This window comes from Ictalurus punctatus, chromosome 29 (assembly GCF_001660625.3).
Source record: "Ictalurus punctatus breed USDA103 chromosome 29, Coco_2.0, whole genome shotgun sequence".
Classification (NCBI taxonomy): Eukaryota; Metazoa; Chordata; class Actinopteri; order Siluriformes; family Ictaluridae; genus Ictalurus; species Ictalurus punctatus.
Window position 1 is genome coordinate 6,625,740 of NC_030444.2, and position 23,558 is coordinate 6,649,297.

The 23,558-nt window shown below is 38.6% G+C and overlaps 1 protein-coding gene across 1 annotated transcript in view; it reads right to left on the reverse strand.

Moving 5' to 3' along the window:
* nvl (nuclear VCP like) overlaps positions 1 to 23,558 on the reverse strand; it is a 42,087-nt gene that overhangs the window by 4,443 nt on the left and 14,086 nt on the right. The window contains exons 7-19 of the mRNA XM_017461522.3: positions 21,696 to 21,828; positions 21,528 to 21,604; positions 20,980 to 21,114; positions 16,888 to 16,989; positions 11,661 to 11,778; positions 11,050 to 11,194; positions 10,647 to 10,929; positions 9,120 to 9,341; positions 6,965 to 7,069; positions 5,568 to 5,630; positions 4,321 to 4,440; positions 264 to 363; positions 76 to 182 (exon numbers count right to left, since the gene is read on the reverse strand). Coding sequence (XP_017317011.1) covers positions 76 to 182; positions 264 to 363; positions 4,321 to 4,440; positions 5,568 to 5,630; positions 6,965 to 7,069; positions 9,120 to 9,341; positions 10,647 to 10,929; positions 11,050 to 11,194; positions 11,661 to 11,778; positions 16,888 to 16,989; positions 20,980 to 21,114; positions 21,528 to 21,604; positions 21,696 to 21,828 — 1,710 coding nt within the window. The remainder of the gene's footprint in view (positions 1 to 75; positions 183 to 263; positions 364 to 4,320; positions 4,441 to 5,567; positions 5,631 to 6,964; positions 7,070 to 9,119; positions 9,342 to 10,646; positions 10,930 to 11,049; positions 11,195 to 11,660; positions 11,779 to 16,887; positions 16,990 to 20,979; positions 21,115 to 21,527; positions 21,605 to 21,695; positions 21,829 to 23,558) is intronic.

Consider the following 23,558-nt stretch of genomic DNA (forward strand, 5'->3'; position numbering starts at 1 on the left):
ACTTGAAATGCAGTTCATGTTACTGTTCTGTACAAGAGGATTATTGCAGCAGTCATGTTAAACAAATAAATTCACCTTAGTAATAGTGAGCAATATGGCATGTCTGTCTTCTGGCGGAGGCAAACCAACGTACAATGTTTTGTCCAAACGGCCAGGTCGAAGGACTGCTGGATCAATGATGTCTGAACCAGAACAAACAAAGTTATCAGGCTATGTTGGAAAAGACAAAAATGTGCATGAAATGGATTGCTGGCTCTTTTTACCTGGCCGGTTGGTGGCAGCCATGATGAAAACCTGGCGGCGTGTCTCCAACCCGTCCATCTCAGTAAGCAACTGGTTCACTACACGCACAGTGGCTCCAGACTGAACACAAACAAAACACATACAATCACATTCTGCTGTTCACATTAACTGTGGCAATCTTAATCAATTGAAGATGTATTCAATAAACAGTCACAGTGTTACACGGATGATTTCAGAAAAGAAGAATCCACTGTAAAGCCTAGCTATGCAGTTGTGTTATTTAGAAAAGTTTAGAAAATCTTTCTACAAGAACAAATTGTTTCTAAAAATAGAAAATTATTTGTTAAATTATTAGTAGACAGAAGTAATGTGTCTAACGAGCTACTGATCAACTCTGTGTGAAACTCTTCTTTTTTTTTTTTCTTTTTAAATGCCACGAGCTTGCTTCATATTTCGTGCATACCTGGCACAGTGCCTGACTGACCAGGGTGAGGGCTAACCTGCTTGTTCGACTAACACTGTTCCTATTGTTTTTATTACCTTCTGATTCGAAAGAGACTTAAGCCTGTTTGGCGAACATATGAGGGGAAATAAATCTTTACTGCTGCAATGTTTGATAGCTGAATTTGCACATTTGACCAAGGATATTGCTGGGTCAGCACAAGCAAATACTGTGCATTGACATAAATATTTGGAAATTTGCATGTGGCTGCAGGTGTAAGCACTGCAACTTTTCGTTACATACAACATACCAGCTGCTGATACTTACACAGTGCCACTTTCCCCTCTCTCCCATTTTCTCCCCCAATTGGGTCACTTGCCAAATCGCATCCACCTGCTAGCTCTTACCTATCACACGACAGCTACCAACTGGGAAGAGTGAATGCTAACACATGTTTCCCTGAGCCATGTGAAGCTAGCCATCCACATCTTTTCTGCTCATGCTGCATCGCAGGGCAGTGTAACACACTTGGAGGAAAGAATCAGCTGCTCTCTTTCACAGAAATAAGCTCAAAGATGCCAACTATTGGCTAGTGTTGTGATTGACAGGAAACAGCATATGCCATCCCTCTCACCCAGAGAGCACGGCCAATTTTGGTCCTTTGGCTCCAGCCACAAATGGCTGACATTAGCACATACAGATGTAGCTGTGTTGAACAACTTAGAACATGGCACCTTTGGAACATGGCAGACCACCCAATTTTTAGGTGAGCAAAAGTATAGGAACAGATAGTCAAAGTAAATTACACTTAATATTTGGTTGCATATCCCTTGTTTGCAATAACTGCATCAAGCCACAGACCAACTGACATCACCAAACTGTTGCATTCTTTTTTTTGTGGTGCCTTTCCAGGCTTGTACCACAGCTTCTTTCAGTTGTTGTTGGTACTCCTTCAGTCTCCTCTTCAGAAGGTGAAATGCTGCTCAATTGGGCTGTCTGGTGTTTGGTAATTGACTTAGTCAGTCTAAAACTTTCCAGTTTTTTCACCTGATGTTTGTGTTGGCAGTATGTTTTGGGTCATTGTCTTGCTGCATTATGAAGTTCCTCCCAATTAGATTGGATGCATTTCTCTGTAAATTGGCAGACAGAATGTTTCTGTAAACTTCTGAAATCATTCTGCTTCTACCATCATGAGTTACATTACCAATAAAGATTAGTGAGCCTGTTCCAGAAGCAGCCATGCAAGCCCAAGCCATAGCCATGAAACTACCTCCACTGTGCTTGACCGGTAAGCTTGTATCATGTTTTGGATCATGAGCAGATCCTTTCTTTCTCCACACGTTTACATCACTTTGGTAGAGGGTAATCTTGGTTCCAGAACTTTTGTGGCTCATCTCTGTATTTCTTTAATAAATTCCAATCTGGCTTTCTGATTCTTACTGCTGAGTGGTATACATCTTGTGGTATGGCCTCTATACTTCTGCTCTCAAAATCTTCTTCGAACAGTAGATTGTGATCCCTTCACAGCGGTCATCAACCCCTGTTGTTTTCCTTGGACAACCTGTTCCATGTCTTGATGTTAGTACACCAGTGGTGTCTTTCTTTTTCAGGAAATTCCAAATTGTTTTATTGGTTATGCCTAATGCTTGTGCAATGGCTCTGAACGATGTTCCCTCTGTTCTCAGCTTCAAAATGGCTTGTTGTTCTTTCATCGACAGCTCTCTGGTCTTCATGTTGGTTTATCCTTTTTAACAACAAATGCAGTCTTCACAGGTAAAACCCAGCATTCACACCAATAGTAGACATTCAGAGATATTAATTGTTTTAACAATCAATCTAACAGGGCGCACCTAGGCAACAAGAAACACGTCATTCACGTGTTCCAATATTTTTGCTTGAAATATGTGTGGGTTCCAAAAAAAGATGCCATGTTCTATGTTGTTTAACACATCTAGCTGTAAACATCAAGAAATGCAAAAGCATATTTAAAAATACTCAGATCTTCAGAGATTAATAATACTGCTTATTATAAATAATTTATTTGTATAACACCTTTCTCATACACGAAATAACATTTACAGTGGGGGAAATAAGTATTGAACGCATCAACGTTTTTTTCAGTAAATATATTTCCAATGAGGCTATTCATATGAAATTTTCACCAGATTTTGGTATTAACTCAAGAACTTGACACATATAAAGAAATCCAAATATTAAAGTCCAAAAATGAAGTTATGTGTAATAAAGTGGAATGACGCAGGAAAAAAGTATTGAACACACTAACTGAAATTTATATAATACTTAGTGGAGAAGCCTTTGTTTGTAATGACAACTTCAAGACGCTTCCTGTATGAAGAAAATTAATGGGCCGCAGTATTCAGGTGTGATTTCGGTCCATTCTTCTAAACACATTGTCTTTAAATCTTATTCAAATGTATTCAAGTCAGGTGATTGACTGGGCCATTCTAATGCCTTGATTTTTTTCCTCTGAAACCAATTGAGAGTTTCCTTTGCTGTATGCTTTGGATTGTTGTCCTGTTGGATGGTCCACCCATGTCTCATCTTCATCATCCTTGTGGATGGCAGCAGATTCTTCTCAAGAATCTCCCAGTAAAGGGTTCCATTCATCGTTCCTTCAATTATATGAAGTCTGCCAGTACCATGCAATGAAAAACAGCCCCACACCATGATGCTTCCACCTCCAAACTTCACTGTTGATATAGTGTTTTAAGGGTGATGTGCAGTGCCATTTCTTGTCCAAACATGATGTGTAGTATGACACTCAAAAAGTTAAATTTTGCTCTCGTCTGACCAGGCTGCACTCTCCCAGTATTTCATAGGCTTGTCCAAATGAGTTGTAGCAAACTTTAAATTAGCTTCGATGTGCCTTTTCTTTAGTAATGGAGTCTTGCGGGTTGAGCATGGGCAGTGGAGTGCATTGCTTATTGTTTTCTCTGTGACGATGGTACCTGCTGCCTCCAAGTGTTTCTAGAGCTCTTTTTGAGTGGTTCTTGGCTCTTGTGCTACTCTTCTGAATCCCTGGTCAGAAACTTGTGAGGAGCTCCTGTGCTTGGCTGATTGACGGATGGAGTGATGTTACTTCCACTTGCGGATAATGTCCCCAATGGTGCTTACTGGAGGATTCAGGAGTTTTGAAATATGTCTGTATCCGATTCCATCAATATGTTTTGCAACAATAAGGTTACGACGGTCTTGGGAGAGCTCTTTGGTTTTACCCATCATGAGATGTTTCTTGTGTGACACCTTGGTAACGAAAAGCCTTTTATAAACCATCAATTTACTAACCCAGCTGATATTAATTTGCATTGATGAGATATAATTACTTTGTAACTTATGGATTTCAGTTGGTTCCTTGCCTTACCTTGCCGTGGAGAACTGATTTTTCTTAGCGTGTTCAATACTTTTTTCCTGTGTCATTCCACTTTACTACACGTAACTTTATTTACGGACTTGAATGTTGTGAATTCTTTATATTTGCGGATTTCTTGAGTTAATACCGATGTTTGGTGAAAATTCATGTGGAAATATAGTTAGTGAAAAAAATGTTCACGTGTTCAATACTTATTTCCCCAGCTGTATACTAAATAGTGAGAAAACAGATGTTTGTTAATTACCTCATGGCCAGAACGTCGAGGGCAAAGGGCATCAATCTCATCGAAAAAGATCACACACGGGGCCGAGTTTCGTCCTCTCTGGAACACCTGGCGAACTGCACGCTCACTTTCACCAACATACTGCAGAATAACATTTTATATAATAAAAATCAGTAAACGGTAACAGACTGTGTAAATAGATGCGCAGCACCTTAAAACAAGAAAATAGATTAGACCTGAGCTGAAACTTAGAAACCTTTCATAAAGGCACTAGAGCCAGAAAATAATAAGCAATAGAGATTGGTAAGCTTGTGCACTGCGACCTGCCATTACAGCACAACTCTATCACGAAAGATCTCTTGCATGGCAGTAACCAAATCTTCCATAAGTTCCATACAGTGAATAATAGATCAGGTAAAAAGGACTGACTATGGCAGTCACTCTGATGTTTATCAGCGGTCACATGCAAATTTACTTTGGGATTTAAATATGCTTTTTGCCTATTATCTTCAGTCCTATCAGTGTACAACAGACAGCAGATGCAGAATCAAAAGCAGCGTGCAGTGTAAAAAAAAGTAAATTAAAAACAAACACAGGATAAAAAGAGGTCACTTTAACCCAACTCTATAGAATAATACATTGTATTTTATATATATATATATATATATATATATATATATATATATATATATATATATATATATATATATATATATAATTTTTTTTAGAACACAGAAATTACTAAAATGACCTATAACATCACGAATATCCTATTATGTCTAATATATACAAATATAGCTAGCTATCTTGTCTAGCTATTTGTCAGTTACAGAGATCAGTGTCAGAGTCTTTAGGAAAGGCACACAGCAACACCTGACACAACATACATGAAAACCACCTGAGAGACTGCGAATGACATGTCCCTACTCCTACCAAACCCATCCACCCCCCACCTACCACACAATCTATGCTATTACTACTGTCATCCTTATTGTTAATACTCTTAGTTTTTATTTAAGATTTTTATTTTGACTATTGCTGCTGCTATTGTTATTATTGTTATTATTATTATTCAACACTAACTCAGCTTAAAGATAAAGCTCCATAAATCAGTTATATACAGCAGTATCAAAAACATTTTACATGAAAATAAGTGCCTTTTTCCCAAACCAATAAACAGAATTCTGAGAGGATGATGAATCATTTAAAATGCATGCTTCTGACTTTAAACTGTAATGAGTGTCACATGAGCACACTGTGGAACTCACCATATTCAGTAGCTCGGGGCCCTTGACGGATATAAAGTTTAAACCAGACTCATTGGCAACAGCCTGTAATAATAAACAGAAAAGGATAGTTTTTAAGCTTTAAGAAGTTGTATCTAATAACCACACAAATCTCTGCCGTTATGCTAGCTGGACACAAACACATTTACTTTTGTTCATCCTTCAGAGACTTGAACTAAATCAATGTTTTTTTATTTCTAGTTGATGAAGTTGTAATACGGATATTGACTTTAAAATCAATCATTAAAGAGCACTTATTATGGTTTTTAAACGTGCCTAATTTTGTTTTAAAGGTCTCATACAATAAGTTTACATGCATCCAAGGTCAAAACACACTTTAATTTTCTAATAATTTACATTGCAGCATTAGCCCCCTCACACCCCAGTGTCAGAAAGGACTCGTTCAAGGATCCGTTCATTCTAAACTCCTCCTTTCAGAGAGCCTACTCTGCTCTGATTGGTCAGATGTACCAGTCTGTTGTGATTGGTCTACTGCTTACAGTGTGTGTTGGAAAGGAAACACCCACTACCATATCAGAGTTTACCATATCCGTAATAACGTCGGTTTTACCATACCAACTTGAGCCTGAGTCCGATAAAGATCAACCTGAACCACCATCGCAAGCAGGACGAGAACAGGACGTTTCTCAGTGGTAAATTTATATGTAGTTTGGCAATAACGTGAGTTAGCCGGTTATCAGAGGCTAACAGCTAACAGGCTAACATCTGTGCACTAGCTGTACATGTATACAACACAAAACCACACATTTGGATCATTCGGTAGAAAATATATACATAAATAATTAATCATACTTACAGGTTGATAACTACATTTGAGAAGCAATGTAATGACAGGAACACAAAGGTCAGAATTTAACTGCTGTGGTATGATTTTACAATTAACTCTAAGCACTGATGCTTTACATCCTCATTCTTTGGAAGTCCATGCAAAGTGGTTTTGCTTTTGCAGTGCAGAAAACAACGTCTTTTAGACATGAACCTAACTCTTTCAGGACGCAACTACAACTGTTGTGTTTGAGGGCGGGTCAAAGTACATGTTGTTCGCGAGCAGCCAATGAAAACCACAGGCAGGTTTTTTGTTACCAAATTACATAGGTTAGTGCAGGGAGTAAGTCTGGAATTACTAACGACTCATTTCAGCTGTTCAGAATCGGTTCTTTCTTTTGGGAGTCAATAACTCAGTTTGTCGTGCACTTTTGATTTTAGAAACTTTGCACACTTTTTACTTTCACAAACAGCTCTATAACACACTACATAAAAGGTAATATCTGAAAAAGCATAATGGGTGCACTTTAAAAATACATGACAACTAAGAGATACAGAAAGAGATCAAGTCTAAAGATAAAACATCAGTATACTTTTGCAAGAAGGGTCTTTCCACAGCCTGGAGGTCCAGCAAGCAGCACTCCTGCAGGGGCACTCAAACCCAGAGCTTTGAACTCCTCTGGACTACGTACAGGAGCCTACACACACACACATATTAAAGAATTACAATTCAACCTTGATAAGAAAGTCTCAATGTTGCATACAGTTAAAAGGATACAGCACATTGCAGTCTTAAAAACCACTTACAGGTTAACAAATCTTCACATATGCTAATTATGACCTTATTTACCCCTTATTCCCAGTGCCTGACCTACACAATGGCCACATTCACACACTAGCAATGTGACTAGTTGGTAGCTTGCCAGCATGTCACAAACCGGAAATTTTCTGGCAGAAACAAAGCCAAAGGCACAATCCTAATATACCTTCAGCGACTGTGTCACAGCGATGTGACTATATCAAATGCATGTGCTCATATAATTAAAGTCAGATACTGTGTAGTGAAGGTCTGCAACAGCAACAATTAAGCCAAATAGAAAAATTTGTGGGTAATACAGGTCAAGCCTGAGTATTTTTCAGTGAAAAGAGAAAATAGATGTATAATAAACAGAGTTAGTATAGATGCTTCATAATGAAATTCCAGGACTTTTCAAGCACTATTTGTTTTTGTTTTCTGTTTGTTTAACCTTTTGATCTTTTGTTAAAAAAAATTCACAAAAATACTCTGCTCTCATGGATATCAAATAATTGCCAACTAATAATTGGAACAGATAGTCTTAAAGTAAATTACACAACATTTGGTTGCATATCCCCTGTTTGCAATAACCGGCCCATAGGCAATGCACCATGCACTACCGGCAACAGGATTAGTTCATCTCTCGAGTGTTCAGGTTCGAGTCGTACGTTCATTACGTCACAGCCCCACTGCATTCAGCCTATGGGGCGGTCGGATCAGGAGGTGAGGTGAACTAACAGACTGCATAGCCTGAAGACCCAGCTAAGCTATTAATTAACCATTTCTGTTTCTCATAATTCGGCCTTGGCTGCATTAGCCTACAGTTTATTTTTTATTCCAAATGTGATCAACGTTTGCGTAAGTAATAGACGTGTTGGGGAATTTAACATGTACCATTTTAATTATATTCTGCTGAAATGAACGAAATGACTTGAATAAAGATTCGATCTTTTTGCTGAAGGAGATTCAAAGATCTGAGTCACTAAAATGATCCGAACTTTCCATCACGACAGAGTAGCCACAGAGAGAGGTGTGTCTCTGGGGGAAAGCAGGACCTCATGCTCGCGGGGCAGTACTGCCCACTCTCTTCTATGGAAAGTACCTAAGGTTTGCCCAAAAAGTCTCTAGGTATTTTTTTTTTAAAGGGAAAAAAAAAAAAAAAAAGTCACTAAAGGGCCCAGAAAAGTTGTCCGGAGAGGTCTCTGTAAAATGAGGGTGGGAATAGTGGGAGGAGGAGAGGGAAAGGGAGGGGCTGCAGCAGGGAGTCATAATTTAAGTGAAAGGATTGTATTTGTGTTCTATCAAAAGTAAACTATGAAGTTATTTAGCTATTTTGTATTTATTTACTTTCTATAATTCAATCACATTTTAAGCACCACTAGATAAAGGTTTTCCAGTACTTAAATTCCAAAAAGCCAAATTCATGCACTTCAAGCACCTTGTATGAACGCTGAATAAAACACCTGGCTGAATATTGTATGTTCTTCTCAGGACTCCTATTCTCAGTATCCTTATCCTGAATATTCTGTACATACTGTAAATATCTGGCATCACTGGGACAAGGAACAGGGTGGATTCCCTTTTGAATCTTGGCTGTCGCAAAGTTTCTTCCTTATTTTATCTCAGGGAGGGTTATTTTTCCCCATGAGACTGTTGCCTCGGTCAATTGCTCATTACAGATGTAGATCTAAATCCAGATATCAGTACAGATGTTTTGTGACAATGAGCTATAAGAATTAATCTGCACTGAATTAAAACATACACCTGGTGAAATTCAGTTCATAGACAACTCTTTACATAATCCGGCCTTTTGCACTCACTTTTAAGAACAAATTCTAAAGTTCATAACAGTTAGATTAAAAAAAAACCCATTATCAAATTTGTGTTTTTTATATATTGACTGTTATAATCTAATGTATTTTTTAACATTTCAAACTATGTGCTAACCCTACCAAGATGGCCATAGTGAGTTCCTCGCGAATGTCTTGCAGTGCACCGATATCATCCCAGGTGACATCAGGCACTGTGGCGAAGCCTTCACGCTTGGCAGATGGTTGGACTCGTGCCAGTGACTCCCTGAAGTCATCCATGACGATGCAGAGATCAGCAAGCTGTTCCTTGCTCAGAGACTTGCTGTTCCTCAGCAGAGAAAGCAGCTGTTGTAGCTCCCCCTGCTGGTGGAGAAGAAAAAAATCAACACCTACAAAAGCAGTGTTACGCGTCACCCCCAAACGTGTAGCAGACTTTACTACTGAGTTTAAGCTTATAAATATATAATAACAAAGATGTTTAGGGCATTGTTTAAAGTATATTTATTTTATTAAAGGAAAAAAAAAACATAAAATGTCTTAGTAAAACAATGTGTTTCAGCAAGTGAATTGTTTTGAGATCTGGTGACTGTGAAGGCTATAGCAGATAATTTTCATACTCATCACAGCATAGATGTTTCATCACAGGATAAACGTGAAGAGCTTTGTATTTATTTGCTGTGACTCTTTCCACTAAGCAGACATGTAGACCCAAACCATGCCACAGAAAAAATGCCTTTAGCAACATTATAGAGGCACTAGTTTTTCCTTTCACCCATCTCTGTGTGCATGCATGTGTGTTTGAGTGCATTAATTCTTTAATTAATACTTAGTACACATTCAGCATCATGTGCAATTCCCACTTCAAACTGCTATGAACTTCTAAACTTTTGACCCATTTTAATAATCAGTACTGAAGCTGACTAGACTCCTCCCTGTTAATCTGATGAGTGTGTCTTGGAACAAGGCAAAAAAAAAAAGGCGTATACAGTACAAAACTCACTTATATTTTTCACAATCCATACCCTGTTAAATTTGAGAAGCAAAAGAACCAAACACAGATAAGAACAAAAACTCGAAGACAAGAATGTGTGATGTGGGACAATTAATCATTTGAATTTTCGCTTCAGAAAATTTACAGAAAATAGAAAATCCCAATTTGACTTGTCACTTGTCAACAGAATCATTTGCTAATGTCCATAAGGACATGGACTGAAGCATGCACCTGGACCTCTTAACAAAGTCAGCTGTGTCAGTAGGCAGTTCTTCTAGACATGCACAATACCACCAGTTTTCTTAGATATGTTTCCTTTTTAATAAAGTTAATGTGTCCAATTAGTTGCAGCAGCAGGTGAAGCTCATTAAAACCAAGATGGTTCATGCAGATAAAAAAAAAACAAATGGTGGAGAATATTTCCAGTCCAGTTATCCATTAAATGACGCACTTATATAGCGCTTTTATCCAAAGCGCCTTACACTGTGTCTCATTCACCCATTCACACACACACACTCACTCACCAATGGTAGCAGAGCTGCCATTAATTCATTAATTTCAGTTCCTTCCTGAATTTGCTAGCATTTAGCTTATTGAATATTAATACAGATTACAACATTCAATTCCTTTTTGATATAAGGTATATTTGTATATTATATCTGTATAAGCACAATTACCGGTGCACTTAAATCATCAGAAGCCTGTCCACTCTCTTCTACCACATCACTAGATATGCTCATATCTTGGGACTTTGCACTGTCATCATTCTGGACATCAGTGTTCTGACACATGTGGCCAGCCTCAAGCTGCTGCAGCAGGACCCGGTTAACAGCAGTCATGGCTGCCTCACGGCACAGTGCCATCAGATCCGCACCAACATACCCAGGTGTGAGACGTGCCAGCTGTGCAAAGTCAAAATCTGCTGGCAACTTAAGCTTCCGACAAAGAGTATTAAGAATTCTGTTGCAGAGGAGAAAGCAAAAAGAAATCTTGTGAAGCTTCTATATAAAATAAAGGCCATTGTATTACATGAGATGAAACATATGGGGAAGTTGCAGTTCAGGTCTGATGGATACATACTTCAGACGTGCTCCTTCATCTGGAATGCCCAGACAGATTTCTCTGTCAAAACGTCCTGCTCTTCTCAACGCAGGATCTAAAGAATCAGGCCGGTTGGTGGCTCCAATAACCAAGACCTGTGCTGGTATACGTAAGGAATTCAAGTCTAAAGCGGGAAAACAGTCAGAGAATGTGAGAATATGACCAGGCAAACACATACAGTTAAAAGCAAAAGTTTGCATAACCTTAAAAATAAAAATAAATAAAGTGATAAGAATAAAAATGAATGTTTTTTTAAACAATGGGAGCAAACTTTTGCACTCAACCAGAAATGGCACTGATCCAATATCCTGTATTGGTCCAATATCAGCAGAAAATACTAGATAGGAGCTGCTGTTATAAAAAATTAAAATCAACACCTCCTGAACAATCAGATTTGAGAATTCTATAGATGCAGAAGCCGAAAGTAAAAACAAAACTACAATAACATCTATTAAAACACTGCATGATAACTGCATGATAAATCAACAAAGTTAAAATTGGATTTAAGCTGCTTATTTCACCAATTTTCATACATTGAACAATTAATCTGGGATTTTACTTTAATCATGAGCTTATCACAAAACACTAACCATCCATGCAGGTGAGTAACTGAGCAACAATCCGTCTCTCCATGTCCTTGGAGGCCACCTCCCTCTTTGGAGTGATGGCATCAATCTCATCAATGAATAGAATGCAGGGAGCACCGCTCTGTACGGGAGGAAGATAAATATGTAAATATATATTTGAGGAAAATGAAAAGTGGAAATAAAGACTGAATAACAGACACAGGCTAATGAACATACTACATGGCATACTGCAATATATATGATGGGCACTTTAGTGCACATTGTATGGCCAAAGGTTTGTGGACACCTGACAATCACACCCACATTTGATTTTTGAAAATCCCATTCCAGATTTAGTTCCCCTTTGCTGTTATAATAACCTTCTCTCTTCTGGGAAGGCTTTCAACTAGATTTTGAAGTGTGGCTTTGAGGATTTGCTCATTCACCCACAAGAGCATTAGTGAGGTCAAACACTGATGCTGGGTGAGGAGGCCTGGGGGTCTGTATTTCAGTTCATCCCAGAGGTGTTCAGTGGAGTTGAATGCAGGGTTCTGTACTGGCCACTAAAGTTCTTCCACCTTGGCAAACCATGTCTTCATGGACCTCACTTTGTGCACAGGAGCATTGTTATACTGGAACAGGTTTGGCCTCGTAGTTCCAGTGAAGGAAAATTGTAATACTACAGCTTACAAAGACATTCCAGACAATTTTGTGCTTCTAACTTTGTGGCAACAGTTCGGGAATAACCACATATGGGTGTGATGGTCAGGTGTCCACAAACGTTTTGCCATATAGTGTATATTTAGAGGAACATTAGGAACTGTAAAGTGTAAATAGATGTTGAATAACACTCACTTGCTATACTTATAAACAGCTATACAATATACTGCAATATTTATGAAGGGCATTTTAGCATATTGTGACTACTCCTGTATCCCATTTTATAGCTAGGGAGCATTTCTGGGAAGCATTTATGACCTCATGAGGAAAAAAAATAGTCTGGTTAAGAAGGTAACATTAGGAAAACTATCTTGCAAAGAAGCATCATATGTACCATTATTGGTCATTAATTTTGAACACAAGATCTCTCAAAACATGAACATTTACTCAGATATTATTGGTCTGTCTCTGTAGATTTTAGTTGTCATGATCTCTGGCTAGAAATAACGTTACTGTAATTAAGTGTTACTAACTAAGGGAACTAAGAGACCAGGCTAATGACTTGGCTCTAGTTAAGTGTACTTAGTGTGTACAAGCTCGATATGAAATACCCGTTTAGGACAACAAAGTTGATCGACCAAGTCTAAATAGGGGTAGTCTAAACCTCTGGTTATTGTAATCTTACGGCGCGAGACTTGACACAGAATCCGAATGAATGAGCACAATATAAAGTATAGAATAAATTAGAATTCATCGAGTATAGAAGATTGAAAGTATAAAAATATGAATAACTAAGTAATGAATACAACATCGAGTTGGAGTCAGATTTAATTTAAGAGAGAGTCAAGCAGAATTGGAATGACAAATTTAAATATATTCACATCGCTTCAAAAAGACAGGAACACGTGGGAATCCTTCTACCACGTCATTGGATACCGTCGTTGGGTCAGTGAGTGGACCATTACAGTAGCGTTTTGTCAACAATGTTTAAACAGAGAGCAGCAAGGTGCACTTGGGTTTCCACAGCCCTTCTGTGCATTTGAGTTTCCTCTGGGTTCTCTGGTTTTCCGCTGGATCAGCTACACTAAATTTTCCTAGGTGTGAATGTGCATGGTGCCCTGCAATGGATCAGTATCCCACCCAGGGTGTATTGCTTCCTCATGCAGCGCTTTTCTGAAATAGGCTCCGGGTCCACCGAAATACTGACCAGGTCAAACGGGTTGCTTGATAGAATGAATGTTGGAAAACATGGAATAAATGCAATGCTGCCTTCAAATTTGGTCACAATAGGGTAGTTTAGAAAGTGCTTACAGTGGATATAAAAGGTCTATACACCACTGTTAAAATGGCAGATTTTTGTGATGTACAAAAATGAAACCAAAATAAATCATGTCAGAACTTTATTGTGAAATTTTAACCTATTAATTAACATGAAAAACAATAAGACATACTCATTGTTGCATAATTGTGCACACCCCTAAACTAATGCTTAGTTGAAGCATCTTTAGATTTGATTGTAGCCTTCAGTTTGGCAAATCTTCACTTAGCAATATTTTGCTATTCTTCCTTACAAAAGCATTCCCACAGTCAAATTAGCTGGGAATCTCTTGTGCACAGCCCTCTTCAGGTCACCCCACAGATTTTTGATTGGATTAGGGTCTGGACTCTGGCTGGGCCATTCCAAAACCTTGAACTTGTTTTGGTGAAGCCATTCCTTTGTTTATCTGGAGATTTGCTTTGGGTCGTTGTCATGCTGAAAGGTAAAATTCCGCTTCATCTGAAGTGTTTTCGCAGAAGCTTTAAGGTTTTGTGCCAAAATTAACTGGTATTTGGAGCTATTTATTATTTTCTCCACACTGATTAAAGCCCCAGTTCCAGCTGAAGAAAAACAGCCCTAAAAGTGTGACACTTCCACCACCATGCTTTCCCGTGGGGATGGTGTTCTTTTGGAGATGTGCTGTGTTTTTTATTGTGTCAAACATATCTTTTGGTATTACAGACAAAAAGTTCAGCTTTGTTCTCATCAGACCATAACACATTGTTCCACGTGGCTTTGGGAGATTGGATGTATTTTTTATTTATTTTTTGGTCCAAAAAGGCTTCCATCTTGCCACCCTACCCCATAGCCCAGAGATATGAAGAATTCAGGAGATTGTTGTCACATGTAGGGAGCAACCAGTACTTGCCAGATATTGCTGCAATTCTGTTAATGTTGCTGTAGGCCTCTTGGCAGCCTCCAGGATGAGTTTTCTCCTGATCATCAATTTTAGAGGAATGTCCTATTCTTAGTGTCACAGTCATGCCATATTTGTTGATTATATTTGTCGTGCCATATTTGTTGATTATATTTGTCGTGCCATATTTGATGACATTAAAGTGTTTCATGGTATATACAGTGGCAAGAAAAAGTATGTGAACCTTTTGGAATTTCATGGTTTTCTGAATAAATTTGTCATAAAATGTGATCTGACCCTCATCTAAGTCAAGGGTATTGACAAATATAATGTGTCTAAAATAATAACACAAAAAAATTCTGATCTTTCATGTCTTTATTGAGAACAACCAAAAAAACCAAATAGTGTTTGTGGAATAAGTATGTGAACCCTTGAGTTAATGACCTCAAAAAAGCTAATTGGAGTCAGGTTTTAGCACACCTGGAGTCTAGTTGAGAAAATGAGTTTGGAGGTGTGGACTACAGCTACTTTGACTGATAAAAACCCCTCAAACTTTTGCACAGGAACCACACGCTTATGTGAGCCATGCCTCGCCAAAAAGAGCTTTCAGAGGATCTACGATCAAGAATTGTTGATGAACATAAAGTTGGCAAGGGTTACAAAGTGATTTCAATGACTTTAGAAATTCACCAGTCTACAGTTAGGCAAACATTCTACAAATGGGGACACTTTGGGACTGTTGCTACTCTACCAAGAAGTGGGCACCCAGTCAAAATGACACCAACAGCACAACGAAGACTCATCAATGAGGTAAAGAAACAACACCAAATGACCGCCAAAAATTGGAAAGCACCATTGGAACTGGCTAACATCTCTGTTCATGAGTCTACAATACGTAAAACATTGAACAAGCAGGGTATCTACGGCAGGACACTAGGAAGGAATCCACTGCTTACTAAAAAGAACATTGCTGCATGCCTGAAGTTTGCAAAAGAGCACACTGACACTCCACAGCGGTATTGGCAAAATGTTTTGTGCCCTGATGAAATTAAGATTGAACTATTTGGAAAACCACACAGCACTACATCTGGCGTAGAAAGGGCATGGCATATCATCATGAAAACATCATCCCAACCATAAAGTATGGTGGAGGAAACATCATTATTTGGGCCTGCTTTGCTGCATCAGGGCCTGGCCAGCTTGCAATCATTGAGGGGAATATGAATTCCCAAGTGTATCAGACAATTCTTCAGGATAATGTGAGAATGTTTGTACGTCAGCTGAAACTGTGTAGAAGTTGGGTGATGCGACAGGACAAAGACCCAAAACACTGGAGCAAGTCCACAACAGAATGGCTTCAGAAAAACAAAATCGGTCTTTTGGAGTGGCCAAGTCAGAGCCCAGACATCAACCCAATAGAGATGCTATGGAATGACTTGAAGAAAGCCAGACACATGAGACGTTGAAAGAATATGACAGAGCTAAAGCGGTTCTGCCAGGAAGAATGGGCTAAAATTCCTCCTGAACGATGTGCAGGTCTGATCCACAGCTACAGGAAGCACCTGGTTGAGGTTATTGTTTACAGGGGGGTTGGGTGGTCAAGCAGTTATTAATTCTAAGGGTTCACTTACTTTTTCCACTGCCTTTTTGAATGTTGAATGAGTGTGTTCAATAAAGACATGAGGGATCAGAATTTATTTTGTGTTATTATTTTAGGCACATTATATGTCAATACCCTTGACTTAGATGAAGATCAGATCACATTTTATGACAAATTTATGGAGAAAACCATGAAATTCCAAAAGTTTCACATACTTTTCTTGCCCCTGTATAAACGTCTACTGATTGATATTTTTCAACAGATCCCGTACCTGCTTTGTAAGCTTTGTGGCCCATGGATTTTCCAGTTGTATGTTAGAAAGATGATGTCAGGAAAATCCAGTTGTACTTTATTTGGCGGTAATCAGTCACTTTAATTGATGGCAGGTATATACTAATTAGTTTTTAACAGGAGTTTGAATAAGATTGGTTGATTCTGAAACATGGTGTGCTCACTTATGCAAGCTGGGTATTGGACGTTTTTTGTTTTTCTTACAATTTCACAATAAAGGTGAAAACGGTTCTGACATGATTTAACTTAGTACATTTTTTTACATCACATAAACATGTCATTTTAAAGGGGTATGTTTTTAAATCCACTATGTTACCTTCTAACTCGAAATTAGAAACACTGCTTACCCACGCAGGTCCCTCTCAACTATAATATAGAAATGGTGACGATAAGTGTTAAAGATAAACATATTGTTTTTGTTGAATATCGTGATATACTTTAGAATTGATTTTCAGCACATGTCCGCTCCACATTTAATCAGTCATTAAGTGTTTACTCTTTAAAATGTGCTTAATAGTGCACTTACCACAGCTTGCTCAAACAGCTCACGTAGTTTCTGCTCCGAGTCCCCTGAAATGCCTGACACCAGCTCTGGAGCAGAGACCTTCAACATGGGCAACTCCATTTCCTACAATTACACAGAAAGCTCTCTGATCACCAAGCACCATTGCCAAACCTCTCCACAAGCTCACATACAGTGCATCCGGAAAGTACCTATTGTCCTGTTTTAGTAGTACTGTACTGTTCTATGTTGTTAGCACCGTCTGCACGTGCACTTTATGCAGAATGTTTGTGGATCTTACTAGTTCTGTGTCTCATATGGTTAGTGTGTTGTTTTATGTAGCACCATGGTTATAGAGCATGGGTCTCAGACTCGCGGCCCGGGGGCCAATTGCTACGATATTTTGTAGCCCCCTACTTGAAATCAAAGCTTAGTGTTAGTGCGGCCCGTGCGTTTTTTCTCACATGCACCTGCGTGATTCGTTGCCCTGGGCGTTTTATATTTTTTAACACTTGTGGGCTACCATAGCTCAGGCTCGTGACAACAACATGAATTATCAACGTTGGTCACTTGAAACGTGTTTTGGGAGTGTCACCCAGTGTAAATACGTTTTTTTTTGTCACCCAGTCATGTCTTTTTCAAAACCTGCCGTGAAGAGAAAGGTTGGCGATGAGCACAGACAATTTCAGGAGAAGTGGGAAACGGAATATTTTTTTGTAGACCACAGGGGCATTCCGACGTGTCTAATATGCACAGATAAAGTTGCGGTGCACAAGGAGTATAACATCAGACGTCATTACTCAACTAGGCATGCTGAGGAGCATGCAAAATACCAGGGAGATGAGTGAGAGGACCGGGACGCCAAACTTAAAACATGTCTACTGAGGCAACAAGATTTTTTCAAGAAAGCAAGCAAAGAGAGTGATGCAGCAGTCGAAGCTAGCTACGTGGTGAGTGAGATGATTGCTAAGGCAGGAATGCCATTCAAAGACAGCGAGTTCATCAAACAGTGTATGTTACAGGCTGCAAGTATAGTCTGTCCGGAAAAGAAAGGTCAGTTTAACAACATCAGCCTTTCAGCCAACACAGTGGCAGAGCGCATTTCTGACCTGTCGGGTAACATTTACGATCAACTGCATGAGAAAGCTAGACATTTCCATTCATACTCAGTCGCTCTTGATGAGAGCACAGACGTCACTGACACAGCGCAGCTCGCAACATATGTCCGTGGTGTTGATGACAATTTTGAAGTGATGGAGGATTTGCACACAATGATTCCAATGCATGGCCAGACCACCGGTCAGGAGATATTCCACCAGCTGTTTGATGCCATTGTGGATGCCGGCTTACTATGGAAGAGTTTTGCTGGAATAACAACCGACGGAGCGCCATCAATGACAGGGAGGAGAAATGGACTGGTGGCACTTGTTCAAAGAAAACTGGAAGAGGAGGGTGTGGAAGAGGCCATTGCTTTGCACTGCATTATCCATCAGCAGGCCCTTTGCAGCAAATGCCTGAAGTTTGACAATGTGATGTCTGACGTTGTGAAATGCATCAACCATATCAGATCCAGGGGCTTAAAGCACCGGCAGTTCCGCGCCTTTTTGGAGGAAATAGAGTCAGCATATGCGGATATGCTCTACTTCACCGAGGTACGTTGGCTTCGCAGGGGGGACGTCTTGAAGAGGTTTTTTGAGTTGAGAGCAGAAGTGAAAGCCTTCATGGATAAGGATGGGATGGCTGTTCCTGTACTAAGTGATCCCAAATGGCTAATGGACTTGGCTTTTCTTGTTGACATCACACAGGAGCTGAATGTACTGAACAAGAAGTTACAAGGCCAGGGCCAGCTTGTCAGTGCTGCATATGACAATTTCAGAGCATTCTCCACAAAACTTGTGTTATGGAAAGCCCAGCTTTCTCAGACAAACCTCTGCCATTTCCCAGCATGCAAGGCGCTCATGGATTCAGGCACACCATTCAGTGGTGAGAAGTATGCTGATACCATTGTAAAGCTACAGGAAGAATTTGATCACAGGTTTGCAGACTTCAAGACACACAGAGCCACGTTTCAAATTTTTGCTGACCCCTTCTCCTTCGATGTGGAAGATGCCCCCCCTGTGCTTCAGATGGAGCTAATTGACCTGCAGTGCAGTTCTGAACTCAAAGCCAAGTTCAGGGAGGTGAGTGGAAAAACAGACAAGCTTGGACAATTTATGAGAGAATTGCCCCCCACGTTCCCTGAGCTTTCCAAGATGTTCAAGCGAATCATGTGCCTTATTGGGAGCACCTATCTGTGTGAAAAGCTCTTCTCCACTATGAACTTTAATAAATCAAAGTTCAGGTCCAGACTTACAGATGAGCATCTTCGAGCCATACTGAGGGTCTCAGTTGCTTCCTCCCTCAAGCCAAATGTGGCTCAGCTGTGTAAGAGGAAGCACTGCCAAGTCTCTGGCAGCAAGGAGTAAGAGGAAGTAAGAGAAGCCTGTGTTCTGAAGAACCGTTCATGTTCTGCATGTTCTGAATTGTTATTACTAAAGATTAAGAAGATTGGATCGGTTGTACTGTTTTTGGAATACTTGAAACCCTTTTTTTGTGGAATACTTGATGCGGCCCAGCCTCACCCAGACTCTACCTCCAGCAGCTCGCAGGTAAGTTGAGTTTGAGATCCCTGTTCTAGAGGAACGGTGTTTCGTTTCACTGTGTACTATACCAACTGTATATGGATGAAATGACAACAAAACCACTTGAACTACAGACATTTCCTTGGACTTCATGGCTTGGTTTATGCTCTGACATGCATTAACTGTGGTACCTTATATAGACAGGTGTGTGCTTTTCCAAATCATGTCCAATCAACTGAATTTACCACAGGTGGACTCCAATCAAGTTGTAGAAACATCTCAAGGATGATAAGTGGAAACAGGATGCACCTGAGCTCAATTTTGAGTGTTATGGCAAAGACTGTGAATAGTTATGTACATGTGCTTTTTTGTTTTTTATTTTTAATAAATTTGCAAAGATTTCAAGCAAATTTCTTTCATGTTGTCATTATGGGGTATTGTTTGTAGAATTTTGAGGAAAATAATTAATTTAATCCATTTTGGAATAAGGCTGTAACCTAACAAAATGTGGAAAAAGTGAAGCGCTGTGAATACTTTCCAGATGCACTGTATATAACCATGTATTAAAATTGGTATATAGTAGTCGTTTTTGCATACCAAAGAACTGCCACAAAAAAAGAGAGACAAATTTCACCCAATGATAACACGTAAAGGAAAAACAGTAGAGGATCAATTATCAATTCTTGTGGAACACCATAAACAAAAATTACCATCCACGTTCATAGCACAGCTTATTTACAATTAGTCATACTCACAAAACTCCACAAAAGGCAAAGCTTTCAGAGAACAGAAACAACAAAATGATGACTAAATAGCAAAAGAGTGCCTTCTAAGTGCAGGATGCTAAATCCTCCAGTAATGCAGCTCACTGCAGTGGGTCAGATACCAGACACATTAACACTGTGTTATCTAGCAGCATTTCTTTTGTCCCAATTGAATAGCTAGTCTTCTTTGTCTTAATTTATGGATCATTTGAATTGCTTTGTTTCAGTTAATCTTAAAAAAAATTCATGTGTTCAATTGAAATAAATAAGCATTTTAAACTTGACAGCATAGTCCATACATAAAAACTGCACTCGTGACAATGATATGATCTGAAGCCAAACAATCAAGGTTCACATTTTTGAGTCTGTTTATATGTAAATTTGCACAAACTCAGGTGCTCTCATAGGATACAGATGCTCTCATAGTATAGAGATGCTTTTTTTGTCTATTCTAACTTGATTTTCCATGAATGCCATTCATGAATTTCTGTGTAAATGCCCCTGTGAACAATTTACGAATAAATTAAGTTTAATAAATGAGGCCTGTTAACTTCAATTAACATCAAAACCTGTTTTCCACATAGATATTACATGAGCCGGTCACATGACTCATTTTCAGCAGTTTGTGATTATTAGCAACGTTAACATACATTTAAACCCTTACCAATATCACTCATCCAATTATTATTATTCTGTGTTACACATATGGCAAACACCTAAAGTGAACTCACCCCAGCAACAGCTTGGGCAAGGAGGGTTTTCCCACAACCAGGCGGCCCATGAAGAAGGAAACCTCGTGGAGGCACTACTCCTAGCTGCTGGTACACATCAGGATGACGCATATGGATGAGCAATTTACACAAATCCTAAAGACAGCAAAAACAGAAATGGCTTTACATGCATGACATGGGCCAGTGTGTGTGCTAATACCCAGTACAGTGGAGTTGTCATCTGCCAATCTGCATATAAAAAAAAAAAACTGGAACAATTCATAAAATATGGTTTCTGAATAAAATGCTGCCACATTGATAAATATGATTTTTTATTTATTTATTTATTTATTTTAAATAATTACAAATGCTCATGACAGTGGCTGGCAGGCACTACATTCCATTAGGTCATATAATGTTACATTGATTGACAGGAACACACACACACAAATTTTTTTTAAATATATATATTTGCCTATTTTTTTCAAGAAAAGCTCTTAATTTGTGAAAATGTTGGATGAAAACCTAACTAATATTAGAATGTATACAGTATACTGGTTAAACCATACCGTCAGAGTTTCTTCATTACCACCAACGTCTTCAAACTTCACAGTGGAATGTTGAAGTTCGGGAGGTTTGGGCCGGGCTTAAACATAAACAATGAAATTATTTATTTTCTGATAACTGGCAAAACTATGTATGCACATATTCTAGAATTTTACAAGAGGAATTTGCACCTTTTTTTGACATTATGCTTTCCTCAATGTCTGCGTCTTTACTTTCTCCTTCACTCTGGGGTTTTCTCTTTTCTTTCTTCTTGCTCTTCTTTGGCTTCTTTTCAGGCTCCAGCATTGACAAACCAGTGTCTTTCTATAATTTCATACACATCCAAAGCACATGTATAAGCCATTTAAATATCCAATCAAATTCTAAAAAAAACAAACCTGACACTTCCATGTATTACTGTGTCCTTCTTTAATGACTGCATCTCTTTTGTCACACATTAACTCAGACAGATTTTGCTAAAAGATGACAACTATTAAACATCTGAGCTTCCTTCTCAGCAGTCATAGCTTAGCTTCTTAGCTTTATTCATTTTCTAGCACAACAGCACAAGTATTATCAAGAGTGTATGCTCTGTAAAAATTAAGTTGATCTAATAGAAACTGGATCTATAATTGTGCTCATAAATATACATACCCTGTACAGAATCTGCAAAATGCTAATAATTGAAAAAAGAGGGATAATTCAAATTACATTTAGTTTTTTTTTATTTAGTCCTGCCCTGAATATGCTATTTCACATAACAGATGTTTACATATAGTCCACAAGACACAATTACAACTGAATTTACACAAATTAAATAGTTCAAAAGTTTACATTTGCTTGATTCTTAATAATGTGTGCTGTTACCTGGAGGATCATTGACTGGTTTTATGTTTTGTGATAGTTCTTCATGAGTCCCTTGTTTGTCCTGAGCAGTTAAACTGCCCACTGTTCTTCAGAAAAATCCTCCAGGTCCTGCACATTCTTTACTTTTCCATCATCTCAGTCAATGATCCTCTAGGTAACAGCACACAATATTAAGAATCAAGCAAATGTAAACTTTTGAACTAGTTAATTTGTGTAAATTCAGTTATCATTGTGTCTTGTGGACTATATGTAAACATCTTATGTGAAATAACTTCTTCAGGGTGGGACTAAATAAAAAAAACTAAATGCAATTTGAACTACCCCTCTTGCTTTGTTAAATTATTAAAAGATTCTGCAAGGGGTAGTTAAAGTTATGAGCACAACTGTATGTCTAAACACAGACCTTACGTGTATATACAATACATACACTCACCGTCCACTTTAATAGGAAGACCTATACACTTGCTCATTTATGCAGGTATCCAATCAGCCAATCATGTGGCAGAGGCAAAATGCAAAACTCATGAAGATACAAGTCAAGAGCTTCAATTAATTTTCACATCAAACATCCGAATGAAGAATACAGTGGGGGAAATAAGTATTGAACGTGTCAACATTTTTTTCAGTAAATATATTTCCTATGAGGTTATTCAGATTAAATTTTCACCAGACATCAGTATTAACTCAAGAAATCTGGAAATATAAAGTATTCATAACATTAAAGTCCATAAATGAAGTTATGTGTAATAAAGAGGAATGACACAGGAAAAAAGTATTGAACAAGCTAACTGGAATTTATCTAATACTTAGTGGAGAAGCCTTGTAATGAAAGCTTCAAGACACTTCCTGTATGAAGAAATTAATGGGCCGCAGTATTCAGGTGTGATTTTGGCCCATTCCTCTACACATATTGTCTTTAAATCTTGTTCAGCTGGATTCAACTGGTAATTGACTGGGCCATTCTAACTGCTTGATTTTTTTTCTCTGAAACCAATTGAGAGTTTCCTTTGCTGTATGCTTTGGATCATTGTCCTGCTTGAAGGTCCACCCATGTCTCACCTTCATCATCCTGGTGGATGGCAACAGATTCTTCTCAAGAATCTCCCTTTAAATGGCTCCATTCATCGTTCCTTCAATTATATGAAGTCTGCCATTTCTTCTCCAACCATGGTGGGTAGTATGACAGC